Source organism: Microcebus murinus, chromosome 12 (assembly GCF_040939455.1).
Source record: "Microcebus murinus isolate Inina chromosome 12, M.murinus_Inina_mat1.0, whole genome shotgun sequence".
NCBI classification, from domain to species: domain Eukaryota; kingdom Metazoa; phylum Chordata; class Mammalia; order Primates; family Cheirogaleidae; genus Microcebus; species Microcebus murinus.
This window is the reverse complement of record NC_134115.1, coordinates 45,433,923-45,448,255: the sequence shown is the minus strand read 5'-3', so window position 1 is coordinate 45,448,255 and position 14,333 is coordinate 45,433,923. Positions and strand designations below refer to the sequence as shown.

The window sequence follows — 14,333 nt, the reverse complement described above, 5'->3', positions numbered from 1 at the left end:
AAAAGCCGGGAAAGAAGCAAGAAAGCAGGTAGCAGCCTTGAGTCTTGCCCCACCCACTGAATTTTACACATTTTTTGTTCAAATGCATATTTGGCTCCCCTACTCAGAGCTGTACCCCTGGGGATATGCTTACTTGCCTCCACAGACTGGGTCTGAGAACTGATGAACACACACAGATACGGTTCTCAGCGTTAGGCTCGCCTGCACAGTTTCAGAGCCTATGAATTGACCTGGATTAAATTTGCAAACATTTGGCCATTATTTCCTCAATTATTTTCTTCTGTCCTTGATGCTCCATTTCTTTCCCCCAATCTTTTCTCCCCCTCTTTCTTCTTCAGACTGGATGGTTTCTGTTAAATCTAGTTTCACATTGACCAAGTTTTTCCCCCTGCATCTTTATTCTGCTATTAAGCTCATCTAGAGAATGTTTTATTCCACATCTTGTGTTTTTCAGTTTTAGAATTTATACTTGGTTATTTTTATTAACGCTTCTGTTTTTCTTTTCTGATTTCCTATCCTTTAACTCATTATGACCTTATTTTGCTTTTCCTCCTTGAGTATAGTTAAAATATAGGCTTTAAAATTCTGTCTGCTAATTCCAACATCTGAGTCTGCTTGGGGGTTGGTCTCCACAATTGCCTTTTTATTTATTTATTTTTTTGAGCATGCGTCAGATTTTTCTATATGCATGTCATATATGTCAAGTAATTTTGGACTGATTTTATACATTGTGAATGTTATTTGTTGTAGACTCTCTAGATATTTTTTACATTCCTGCAAAGAGCATTTGTTCTTTTTTGGACAGGCTCAAAATGCAAACTTCCTGTCTTGGTTGGCAGTTCACATGTCAGTTTAGTTCTTTATCTGTAGCACGGTTGCTTGAAGTCTGCCTGCTTATGCAAGGTCAAGCAGAGATTTGGGCCCAGGTTATCTACAGAATTTGGGGCTTCCTGTCTTTGGCTTTCTCCTTTATGAGATTCCTTCTGCGTTTTCCAGCACCTGTGGTTGCCTCAAAGTTGACCCTCTGGTACTTTGGTCAAGAAAATATAATCAAGATAGACTTGTCTTTTAGCTGTCAGATTGCCATTTTCTTCTTCCATCTGTTGGCCGCCTCCAGAATCTGCCTGTTTTGGTTACTCTGTAGTGCTTTTAGGTAGCTTTTTCTATTTTTGTCCAGAGTGTGTATGAAGTGAGGGCAGATGTTAGCCTCAGCCTTGGTGTGGGGGTTGAGGCATTGAGAGGGTAGAGGAGGAGATAAGGACTGTGTCACTTGGATCCTGGAGGGCGTGTGCTTGAAATGTCATTTGTTACAGTGAGACCAGGACTCTGTGTCCTGTCAGGATCAGGGGCACGGATCAAGCCCTGTGACTCAGCTGTGAGGGATCTTTCTTGGTATATTGGGATGGCCTCCCCAATCTTCCTGGGATGACAGACTGGTTTCCTTAGAGGTTGTCTTTTGACCCTGGGAATTTTGAGAATTACATGTGGAAATAAGAAGTCAATGGACAAAGAACAAAACCCCATAGGGGAGATTGAGGGGGGACAAGTCATGAGGAATAGTCTTACATCACAGAAGTCAAGGGAGAGAGCATTTAAACAATGAGCGAAGGGGTAGATGCTATGATGAAGTTGCAGTGGGATCAGGAGGACAAAGAGTGACTGAATCCAGAAATGGCAGCACTTGCAGGGCATGGCGGGCCAGAGCAAGGAGTGAGTAGAGTCAGATTAGAGGGGTGTGGCCCGAGTGGGAGGTGAGGAAGGCAAGTCTGTACTTGCAGAAGGGAAGGGGAAGAGAACTGGAGGAGAATGGAGTCCAGTGAGGGTTGTGTCGTGTTTTTTACCTTTAGTTTTTTTTTTTTTCGAGACAGAGTCTCGCTTTGTTGCCCAGGCTAGAGTGAGTGCCATGGCGTCAGCCTAGCTCACAGCAACCTCAAACTCCTGGGCTCAAACAATCCTGCTGCCTCAGCCTCCCGAGTAGCTGGGACTCCAGGCATGTGCCACCATGCCTGGCTAATTTTTTTATATATATTTTTAGTTAATTAATTTCTATTTTTAGTAGAGATGGGGTCTCACTTAGGCTGGTTTCGAACTCCTGACCTCTAGCAATCTGCCCTGCTCGGCCTCTCAGAGTGCTAGGATTACAGGCATGAGCCACCGCGCCCGGCCTATTTTTTACCTTTAAAGATGGGAGACAACCCTCCCTGTAGGAAGGAGGAGGGAAAACCACAGTCTATCGTGTTTCCCCAAACATAAGACAGGGTCTTATATTTATTTTTCCTCAAGAAGATACCCTAGGGCTTATTTTCAGGGGATGTGTTATTTTCCCCTCAAAGCCTCAGCTTGCAGCACGCACAGGATGCTCAGGACCTTACAGAAGTAGTCGACCTTGTTGATGGGGCTGCCTGCACCTTTCCAGTCACCTCTGGGATAGTAGCTGTCACTATGGGGCAGATGAGAAGGGCTGCTCATCTTCTTTACTGCTCTGCCATGAAATGCATGTGTTGTTGTGCAGATATGCCACGTTGCCACGCCCATCACTAGGTCTTATTTTTGGGGTAGGGCTTAGAAATCCTGCTAGGCCATAAGACCTATAGTTAGGTCTTATTTTTGGGGAAACACGGTAAGAGGTGTCCACAGACAAGCTTCCTGAGAAAGAGAGGGGCTGTATTCGGGGGAGGGGTGAAAGATTTGCTATGGGGGAAATGAGGGACTCCTCTTACTTGGACACACAATTTCTGAGGTTTGCATAGGTAAATATTAAACATAGATTTAAAAAGTGTTGCATGGCCCCTTTGCCATGGTGAAAATTTCCATTTTCCACTTCCAGGCTCCTGACCCTAGTTGGCTGTTATTTCCCCTTTCCCTTTGTCAGATTCCTGTCAAACACCTTTCTTTAGCTTTGCCAAATGATTTGAAGTCAAGTTGTTATGACTTCCCCAGCAGGGCCACTTTAACCTTTACTTAACTCTGAGTTTAACTCCTGGCCTTCCATACTACATAACTTTTATAGCTGCTTACCCCAAAGAAACTTACATCTTTGACCAATTTTTTTTTTTTTCTTAGTTCATAGCCATCGTGGGCACAGGGACTGGAGAATGTGCCACAGGAAAAGAGGGGAGAGCCAGTGTCCTTAAAATACAATAATTGAAAAAAGCTATTCAATTTGAGCAATTGTGGGGAAGAATAAAGACTTTTCTTTGACGTGAACGTAAAAGCTGTAAGGTTATGTGTGATTGGGGACATGCAGTTATGTCGTGGTTAATGATAGGCTTCAGTGAGTGTTCCCAACATAAAACATAATGAGGAAACACATAAATTCTGATTAAATTCGCTCTGAAGCCACAGTAACTATTTTCAGGTAGGGTATATATAAATCAAACTTTAAACGTTTTCCTGTCTTCAGAAGTAGATAATTTATTTTCTCGTAATCGTTTGCCTTAGTTATAGCTGATCAATAAATTCAACCACAGATGCACATTTACAAAGGAAGTTAGATTTCATACTGGAGGAGGAGATTAAGATGTCATTCCCTGAACATGGGGAGCGAGGATTGTGCTGCATTCGCTTTTGTCTTCGAGAAACCAACGTCAGGATGGTCCAGGAACTGGCGAGAAGGGTCGTGGGCACTTACCTGCTTTTTTCCTGTAGAAGCAGCAGGAGACAGGGGCATTCAGTGTGCTTCAGTTGTCAGAGGGCCTGGCAGCCCTTGAAGGAAGGTTCTCGCAGCATGTCTGAGAGGAAAGTAGCAGTAACAGCAGGAGAGCATGCCATGGCCTCCGTGTGTAGCATTCGTGAGCATGGCGGGCTCACGGCTGGAGAGCACTGCTGGGTGCCCTGAGGTTGGAGGGCTCGACGAGGCAGCTCAGATATCAGCTTTGTTCCTCACCACTTGGCCTTGGTGTCTCCTGCTGCTGCTCGGAAGTGAAGAGGGCCGAAGGCTTGGGTAGCCACCACTGATCGCGGGTTTATGAGGGTTTAGCAACGTATCATCTCAGGTTGCCTCAAAACCCTGTTCCATCCCTTCTGGGTGTGAGTGAGGAGAGCCCTACTTCCCTTGGGAGCACTCCATTTATTTTATTATTTTATTTTATTTATTATTTTTATTATAGCACAACTTATATATTTCAAATGGACAAAAAATTAGTATCATTTACAGTATCTTAAGATAAATTGCCTTTGAATGGGAGCTTCCTTTCTAGTACTTTGAGGTCTATAAGACATATCTAGAAAATTTACTACTGTGGAAAATGAAGACTTCTTAAATCGAATGGGGGTAAGGGGAAGGGCCTGTGGTTTTTCCTTTTGATTAATTGCTGTAACACTGTCCTTCAGGTGGCTGATGGAGTTTCATATTTTCTTTAGACATCATTAGGTGCCGAAGCTCTTGCAGGACAACTTTGATGCTATGTGAATTCTGCCATTTTGCTAGCACTGATATGGCTCTTGGATCCACCACTCCATTAGAACTATTAACTCCATTCATATTAATTTTTGTTACAAATCTTACAAAGGGGGGTGCTTCTGGGTATTTAGGTCCACATTCTATTTTAAGGCTGTATATTCGGTTTTCATAAATTGACTGAGCCCGCGGTGGCTGCCATCTTGCCGGGAGCACTCCCTTTAGAAGGCAAACTTTCCAGCCAAAAGCCCCTTTCCAGTTATTTGGTTTTCAGACGAAAAAATTGGGCATCTCCGTTTGTCTCTGTAGCCTAAGGTTTAATCCGCAGTTGGTTTAGTCCTGAACACACATCAGGGTGAGACACTTATTCACTAAGAAGGGTGCAAGTGTGAAGCTGACCCGTGGCTTCTTGTTTAGCCTGTTCGCTTCGTAAGCCCCGATATCCACAGTGAGCTTCCGGATGCCTCAGGCCAACAGTGGGGCCCCCGGGAAGGGAGCGCACGTTGAACCCCTATAACTGTGACTACAGCATATTTTTAAATCTACCCAGAGGGTGTTATGGGAGTTCAACTGAAGCATCTCCCATTTCCTCCTTAGAGCCCTAGAGAGACTAATTCTCCTGCTTCCAAACTCCTTCCCCATCCCATCCCCAGCAGTTTCGACACCCGGTTTGTGTTTACTGACAACCACGTGTGTAAGTCATGCAAGACAGGTTACAGTGGAGCGTGTTACCTTTGCTAGTCAAGCATGGCTCAGCAACACTGCTCCAGATTGTGGCCGGGAAGTAGGTTTTACTGGTGTTTGGCCCTAATGTTTTCCTGTCCGGAAACCTTCCCTTTCCCTTGGTGGGTGGGGGCTGTTCTGGCAAGCCCCATCGGGGAAAATCCACCTTCCTCTTAGGATAAATGGGTTCCAGGCAAAAACGGTCTATTGTGTGAAGCAGAAGCCCTTGGGTGAGGGGGGAGTGTTAGTGTTGAGAAGTGGGAAGTTGAGTCTGCCCTGGTGGGCAGCCCAAGCCCGCACTCAGTCCTGGTGTTGCCAGGGCGGTTCCGATGGTGTTGCAGTGAGCAGCGGGGCCTTTGTCACTGTGGGACGCTTTGAGAGGGGACTGCTTCCTGCTTGGTGAAGACCGTCATGCTTTTTCAATCCTACTGTTTTCATATTCCCTGGAATAATGGGGACACTGACACCAGATAGTGCAGACATAAAAGATTCAGGATCTCCATTTATTGCATTTTTCTCCTTTTCTGTGATGTCAAGTAGAGGAAGGAGATAAATATTCCCGGGAGAAGGTTTTGGGAACACAGCAAGGGAGGTTGGTGGTGCCTGGAAGGAAGAAGTTAGCCTCACAGTGGAGAGGGTGGGTGGGAGGAAGGGGAGAGGGCAGCCCGGGAAGAGGGCCCTTGGTGGTGGTGGGAGCGCAGCATGGTCGGGCGGGGTGGGGATGGAGGGAGGAGAGGATTGGGTAGCAAGGCAGGGCCCAGGTCCAGGAAAGCTTATATATAAATCATGGTAGAAAGTTGGATTTTTTTTTTTTTTTTTTTTTTTTTGAGACAGAGTCTCACTTTGTTGCCCAGGCTAGAGTGAGTGCCGTGGCGTCAGCCTAGCTCACAGCAACCTCAATCTCCTGGGCTCGAGTGATCCTTCTGCCTCAGCCTCCCGGGTAGCTGGGACTACAGGCATGAGCCACCATGCCCGGCTAATTTTTTATATATAAGTTGGCCAATTAATTTCTTTCTATTTATAGTAGAGACGGGGTCTCGCTCTTGCTCAGGCCGGTTTCGAACTCCTGACCTTGAGCAATCCGCCCGCCTCGGCCTCCCAAGAGCTAGGATTACAGGCGTGAGCCACAGCGCCCGGCCAGAAAGTTGGATTTTTATCTGGAAGATTTTTAAGCTGGGGAGAGAGATGATCTGATCTTTAGAGAGTTTGTTCTGACCACACTGTGGGGTTGAAGTAGAAGAGGCAGGAGTGAAGCAGGAGGCTCGGGGGGTGGGAGGCTACGCTGCCACCTGATCCAAGTGAGAAATGGCCCTGGGCTGGACCACTGAGGAAAACAGACTCTGGGGCCACAAGGGGAGGGGGTCAGGGATGATGTCCAGGTGCCTGGCTTGGGTGGGAAGGAAATGGTGGTGCCTTTTTCAAAAGTAAGAAATAGAGAAGGAAGAGCAGTTGGAGTTGGGGGATAGAGTGGAAGGTGATTTCTCAGCAAATGTTCATAGAGTTGGAAAACTTAAGCCTTATTACAAGCCAAGGACCCCAACGATATGTGCTTAATTTCCTTACAGGAGAGATTTTGGGCCTCACAAAGTGGTACCAGTGAAGCTCCACCAGCACAAGCCATTTGTCCCAAGTGGAGAGAACATGGATTTGCTCACGACATACAAACAAGATTACAACCCCTACACTGTCTCTCGCACGGACCCCATCAAACCTCGGGACAGTAAATATCCATGTGGCAACAAGATGGAGTGTTTGCCTACTTACAAAGGTGGGTGAGTGCTTGAGGGGCAGGCTGGGGGTAGGATCGGCCATGCCTGTGTGCCAGCCAAGAAATGTGTTTTATGTGCACAGCCCCTTAGTACAAGGGTCAACAGCAAACTATTTACCCCAGCCAGCTTGGGGACTAGCAGCCTGTTTTTGTATAGCTGGAGAACTAAGAATGGTTTAAACATTTTTTAAATAATTACAAAAAATCAAAATATCATTTCAGGACAGTGAAAATTATAAATTATATGAAATTTAAAGTCCAGTATTCATAAGTATGTTGTATTGGATCGCAGGCATACTCATTCATTTATGCATTATCTGTGGCTACTTTTTGCATTATATGGCAAAATTGCGTAGTTGTGAAAGAGCCCCTATGGTCTGGGAGGCCTGAGACACTTAATATCTGGCCCTTTATAGAAAATATTTGCCAACCCCTGCTTTAGATTGCTGTTTGAGTCTTATGCTGTGGAAGCATTTGAAGTTCAAGCTAAATTGGTATCTACAACTGATTGAGGGAGTGATTCCTTCATCCATTTAAAAAAAATTGAAATGTAACGTATGTACAGAAAAGTGTACAAATCATAATTACATAGACGAGTGAATTTCTACTGAACACACCCATATAAATAGCAGCCAGATCAATAAATATCACATTACGACTCCCTTCACTCACCCTCCCCAACCAGAATGTAGCAATTATGCCGACCTTTAATACCTTAGATTAGTTTTGCTACTATAGTCTTGATCTTTGTGTAAATGAGTTGCTTCATTCCTTACTGAGTACCTGTTACCTATGAGGCATAGTCCTGGGAACTGTGAAGGAAGTGTAATGACCCACCCTTGTCCCTCTCGTCTAGCAGGAGAGACAAGACATGCAGCCATGGGTGTGGGGCAAGCAGTGTAGTGGACGCCCGCTCTGTGAAGTTCGGCCGCAAAGTCCGAAACCGTGGGAGTGGATGCCAGGTTTGCAATTGATAACTTGCTTAGGACGCCCACTGTTGCCCTAGAAGGACACACTAAACAGTTCGTGGATCTCTAAATGACTGTGATGAGGGTTACTTTTATTAAGTCAAGCCAAGCATTTAGGCTGGAGTCAGGAAGCCGGAGGGATGAAAGACTCTTCCTAGAAGGAGCTCTAAATCTGTCATTCTGGAGGACCTCGGGTATGGTTGAGCTTGTCTGCTTCTTCCAGGAGCCGAGATTCGGGACTGGGCTGCTGTGGCCCTCTTCAGCAACCTGGGCTCTGTCCTCTGACTTTCTTATCTTTAGCTTCCTTTTCTAACACTCCCTCATGGCTGCCTTTCGTTAAGCTACATTCCCGATGTTATCATACCCCCAAATGGCCCCACCTCCAAAACCTTTGTGCACCCCAACATCCTGTCCTTCTGGCTTGTTCTCTGCTCCCACCGCAACAGTCCTTGGCCAAGGACACACCCTTCCCTGTCCCCGTGGAGCCTATTGCACGTTACGTCATGGCAGCCCATCTCCTGCCTGTACCCTGAACTCTCGCTCCCTTCTGTCCTTCCGTTGTTTCCTTCTGGCAAAGCCCTAACCCTGCCTTCTCCTTGTCTGCACCTGGGCGCACACCTGAGCGTATCTCTAGACTTGTCAGCTCTTATCCATTTGCCACAGAAAGGAAGAAGAGAGGTCTTTTTTTTTTTTTTTTTTTTTTTGAGACAGAGTCTCGCTTGTTGCCCTTGCTAGAGTGAGTGCCGTGGCGTCAGCCTAGCTCACAGCAACCTCAAACTCCTGGGCTCAAGCAATTCTTCTGCCTCAGCCTCCCGAGTAGCTGGGACTACAGGCATGTGCCACCATGCCAGGCTAATTTTACATATATATATTAGTTGGCCAATTAATTTCTTTCTATTTATAGTAGAGACGGGGTCTTGCTCTTGCTCAGGCTGGTTTCGAACTCCTGACCTCGAGCAATCCGCCCGCCTCGGCCTCCCAGAGTGCTAGGATTACAAGCTTGAGCCACCGTGCCCGGCCCGAAGAGAGGTCTTTTAAAAATGGCAATCCAGTCTGACCTCTCCTTTGCTTAAAACCCCTCAAATAATAATTGTGGTTCTTAGGATAACACCCCAAACCTGACTGCCTCCGCCGACGTCGTGGAGGTCTTCTCTTCTCCTCACTGAGCCCCTCTGCTCCAGCCTCCTTCCAGCTTTCTTCCTCCATCTCTTTTCTGCCTCAGGGCATTTAGCACATGTGATTTCTTCTGTATAGAGCCCCCTGCTCCCTTGCTCTGGAACTCATCCCTCTGCGAGTAGCTGAAATGTCACACTCCCAGACCTTCCCCCGTGCCGGACTGGTCGCTCTCTGGTGCCTTGCACTCCCCTGCCTTGTCATTCGTTAGTTTTATGTAGCATTTGTCTCCTCAGCCAGACTGTAAGCTCCAAAGGGGCAGGCATCTGTCTTTTTCTTTGCCAATTACCCCTCTCCTCCATGGCAGGCACCATATGGGTGTTTTACAAAGGAGTCCATACAGCCACGTTCATGGTAGGGCAGCACTTTTTCTCCTACCAAGTGAGTTCTTTTCCCTTTTCAGCTAGTGTTTACAGGAAGACCAGAAACAAGGCACCACAGACACTGAACAGGTGGGATGGAGGAATGAAAGCGGAAGAGTGTTTTCCTCAAACGGGAGAGGGAGTAAGGGATAGGGGCAGGAGATAGGACATGTCCAGCTACAAACTTCCCTTTCCTTCACACTCTGTTTGCTGGCCCCCTTGCTTCATGAGTGTTGGCGTAGTGAGAGGCTCTTTAGAACAACTGCCTGCTCAGCTCGGTTTCTCTCCCCTACCCTGCCCTCGGTGCAGGGAGAGGTGGGGGAGTGAAAAATACTCCCTGTTTGCCTTAGGGGTTGGCGAGCCCAGCAGCAAACCCGATGGTGTTATTTAAAGAAGAGCTCTCCCTATTCCTCCCCGGCAAACTACTGACCCCTCAAAATATAAATACATCACAACTTCTGTGGCTGGCTTAAATTTAAAAAAAGGTAAAAAAAAAAAAAAAAAAAACAACACAGCTTCTGTGGCTATAATAAACAAGAAACCAACAAGATAAGAATGCACACAGAAAAAACACACCTGATATTATGCTTTAATCTCTTCCACCTCCAGCTTTCCCATGTTCCTTTCTTTGCACAGCGACATCTCAAACTGTCCTTTGCAAATCATAGAAGAGTAGTATACCACTGCTAAAATAGAATCATGGCTGACTTTTCCCTACTGATAAAAGTTAAAATTGAGAAAATCCTGTTTTCTCCTCCTTCATTTTCCTTAAACTTCTTGTACCTGACAACTGCTTGCCTGCTTAAATAGAATTAATAAACAAATTCCAGTCAAGTATCCATGGCACTACTGAGAACCAGGCATACATAGATAGGTAGGGATTTTGCTTTGGGACTATCTCCATGTGAGGATGGATTTCATAGTTTTCCTCTGAAATTCAGATTTAAAAACAAATCAGTATGTAGTTAAAGGAAACATATTTGTAGTCAGATTAACCCGTGGGTGCCAGTTTGCAACCTATGCGTCTTAATAGTTTTTTTTTTTTTTTTTTGAGTAATACTGTCTTTCTGTTTGTGCTGCTATAACAAAATCCTTGAGACTGGGTCATTTATCAATAATACAGATTTATTTCTCACAGTTCTAGATGCTGGGAAGCCCAAGGTCAAGGTACTAGCAAGTTTGGTGTCTCGTGAGGGCCTGGTCTCTGCTTCTGAGGTGGTGCCTGTTGGTGTGTCCTCACATGGTGAAAGGCAAAAGGGAAAACAGGTCCTAGGATAGTTCCCTCCAGCCCTTCTTGGTGGCTCTAATCATTCATAAGGGTGGAGCCCTCATGAATTAATCATTTCCCAAAAGGCCTTCCCTCTTAATACCATCACAATGAGGATTAAGTTTCAACACATGAATTTTGGGAAACATTCAGACCATAGCAAATACTTATCAGATTCTATTAATTTAAGTGGCTTATTTGTTTCATTGCTTCCCTATGATATAATGGCTTCCAGAACCAGGCCTTGAATGCCCTACATCTGTATCCTCAGCATTTAACGTAGGAATGGCACAAAAAAGGTGTGTTAAGTGAAGGAATAAATGAATGATTCTGAGCCATTATTTACAAGGGCTCCTGGTGACAGAGTTTGGCAGTAGATCTATACAAATCCCCACCTAGCCTCTATGGGTCCTGGCCAGAAACAGGAGTGAGGTTTGAGAAGGCCCATGACATTTACCCTCGCGTGAGTCAGTCCTGAATAACCTTATGCATGTGTGAGTGCCACACCCTTGCCTTATTTCTTGATATATCATCCCTTGGATGACTTGTCTCTTGTAAAAATTTGCTGCTTCAGTAAGTCTTTTCCATAGCAATCTTCATGTCTTATGGCTATATATTGATTCTCTTTCCCCAAAAAAATTATCAAAGATCAAGATCATTAAATATATATATTTCAATGGGTATCATCCGTATTTTGTCTATATGCTCTGCTTACGTTGGTTCCAGAGGAAAAATATGCAAACTTTTTCCTTTCCACTCTTATGGCCAGCACCTTTACTGGGGTCCAGAAAACCACCAATAAAATATGCTCCGGCAGCATTTGGTTGTAATTTGTGACATTTTCAAAACACTGTGCAATTGGAAAGATTGAGAGTGTAATTACTTGATGCTCAGCTTTAGGTTTAGCTAAGTTTTTTTTTTTTAAAGACACATTATTGAATGGAATCCCTTTTAAAGAGGTTCTTGCCAATTACCCACATGACACTCTGGCCCTGAAGGGCTTTACTGGCGTGTGAATAGTTTGTCATGTGGAATTCTGAGGTTTTCAGGGTTCTGTGGAGGTTTTCTGTAATAAACGCTGGGTGGAGGAAGTCAGAGGCTGGATAATAATGTGGTTTCAACTGTATTGTTGGGTATCAGAAATCACATGAGGCAGCTTTATGCTTAGGAACCTGTTTTCTTAACACTTCATCCATCACAGAAGAGCCCTGTCCTACCCACCCCCAAGTATCTTGAGGCAGCGTGTAGGCATCTATAGGTAGATGCCCCCATTTCAGTGAGGCCTGAAGTCTGGGGTGGGGGAAACATGTGGTTTATATTCAGCAAGATGGTTCCCTCTAAGGCCCCCTAATGCTTTCAAGATGCTGATAGAGCCATTAATGGCTCTTGGAGAAAGATTAGATTTTCAATTAAAATGAAGCCAATTTTGAATAAATAGTTGGTAGTATTATTGGTCTAAAATAAACTTAAGAGTGTGCCTGGGGCTGGGGGCTGGGAGTATGTCAGGACTTCTGGAGTGGTGAAGTAAGGAGCTTGGCAAATCCTCTTTTCAAAAAGCAGTGATGAAACTGGACAAAATGGTAAAAAATCAACCATTTCAAGATTGTAGAAATCAACCAAAGGTACACAAAAGATGGAGCAACATTTATGCAAGAAAAACTATTGGCTCTTTGGTTATGAGCACTGGGAGTCTGGTGTTTTATCCTGGGGCTGCTTCCATCGTCTCCCCCCACTGTTCCATGTGTGTGGTAGTTCTGCCTGGGCACAGGCTGGACTGTGAAAACATCAGCTCTGCTGCCAGTAGGGTCAGACTCGATTGGGAACAGAGTGCATATCCAGAGGTTTTGATTAAAACAATAGTGATCTCAATGGGAAAAAATCAGGGTAAACAGCTTTTGAGTTAGTTTGAGGTTGCAGTACTAATTGTAGCAAGCAACAGACCAGCAAACCAGCTAGAAATTTAACAGGGAGATCCAAATAATGAGACAGATACAGTGGGAAGGCCTTGATATTCCTGGTCATCTGGAAGGCTGTGAACATGGCAAGGGTGTGTGCAGGCTCAAGAGAGATCAGAGAGGGGCCTATCTACTCATCATCCCTGGTTGAATGTGAAGGCCTAGTGACTGTGCAGAGGAGATGTTAGAAAGCCCAGCAGAAAATAAAAGCCAATTCACACTTCTAAGCTGCCTGATCTTAGTGTGTATGCATCTTAACCCACACGCACAGATCCATTGGCCAAAGGTGAAACCCTTCCTGGTATTTAAGCATAACTTCTGATCAATCATTAGGTGACCACTAAGCTATGTTGACATAGGGGGTGACCCTTGGGAAGCCAGGCTTAAAAATAATTTTAAAAAAGAGCAAAAATATCAGTGGCCACACACTGTAGAGAAGATGAGACTCTCTAGAATTTATGCAGGTAAGCCACTAAACACAAGGAAAAACAACTCCCAGTGGGGAAACAAAATCCAGAGTTGCTACAGCATATTATCTAAAGTGTTGCATTTTTAACAAAGAATTATAAGACATGAAAAGAAATACGGAAGTATGACCCACAGGTGGGAAAACAGTCAAAAAAGCCGTCAAGTAAAAAGTATCTCTGAAGGAGCCCAGATGTTGGACCTAGCAGACAAATAGTTCAAAGTAGCTATTATATTCAAAGAACAACAGGAAACCATGTTTAAAGAAATAAAAGCATGACAGCAATTGTTCATAAAATAGACAATACCAATAAAGGAGAATCATTAAAAAAACTCTGCAGTTGAAAGGACAATAACTAAAAAAATATTATTACAGGGGCTCAACAGTAGTTTTGAGCTGGCAGAAGAATTGGTGAAATGAAGATAGGTCAATAGAGATTATCCAATCTGAAGAATAGAAAAAAATAAAAATGAACAAACTCAGCCTTATGAGATACCATAAAGCATACCAACATACTCATAATGGTATCCTCAAAAGGGGAAAGGGGTAGAAAAAATATTTGAGGGGTTAATTGCTGAAACTTCTCAAATGTCATGAATATTTATCTAAGAGGTACAATCTAAATAGAATACACACAAATAGCCACACCTATTCACATCATAGTTCAACTATTGAAAGCAAACAAAGATTTGGGGAAAAAGAAAACTCATCACATGCAGAAAAATGACATCATTAACAGCCAGATTTTCTTCAGAAACAATGGTGAACTAAAGGCAGTGGGTTGACATATTCAAAGTAGTGAAAGAAATGTCAACCAAGAATTTTATACACAGTGATATTAATATGCTTCAAAAATGAAGGCAAAATAAAGACATTCCCAGATAAAAAAAATTGACAGGCTGGGCGTGGTGGCTCACGCCTGTAATCCTAGCACTTTGGGAGGCCGAGGCGGGCGGATTGCTCAAGGTCAGGAGTTCAAAACCAGCCTGAGCGAGACCCCGTCTCTACCAAAAATAGAAAGAAATTAATTGACCAACTAAAAATATATATACAAAAAAAATTAGCCGGGCATGGTGGCACATGCCTGTAGTCCCAGCTACTTGGGAGGCTGAGGCAGTAGGATCACTTGAGTCCAGGAGTTTGAGGTTGCTGTGAGCTAGGCTGACGCCACGGCACTCACTCTAGCCTGGGCAACAAAGTGAGACTCTGTCTCAAAAAAAAAAAAATTGACAGACATTCTATTAATAGCTAG

The 14,333-nt window shown here is 44.4% G+C and overlaps 1 protein-coding gene and 1 pseudogene across 2 annotated transcripts in view; one reads left to right on the top strand and one right to left on the bottom strand.

The window, feature by feature from the left end:
• SAXO1 (stabilizer of axonemal microtubules 1) overlaps positions 1 to 14,333 on the top strand; it is a 98,009-nt gene that overhangs the window by 79,040 nt on the left and 4,636 nt on the right. For both annotated transcript variants that reach the window (XM_012769708.2, XM_076008769.1), the window contains exon 3: positions 6,688 to 6,890. In XM_012769708.2, coding sequence (XP_012625162.1) covers positions 6,688 to 6,890 — 203 coding nt within the window. The remainder of the gene's footprint in view (positions 1 to 6,687; positions 6,891 to 14,333) is intronic.
• LOC142874341 (ubiquitin-conjugating enzyme E2 variant 1 pseudogene) lies at positions 4,277 to 5,535 on the bottom strand (annotated as a pseudogene).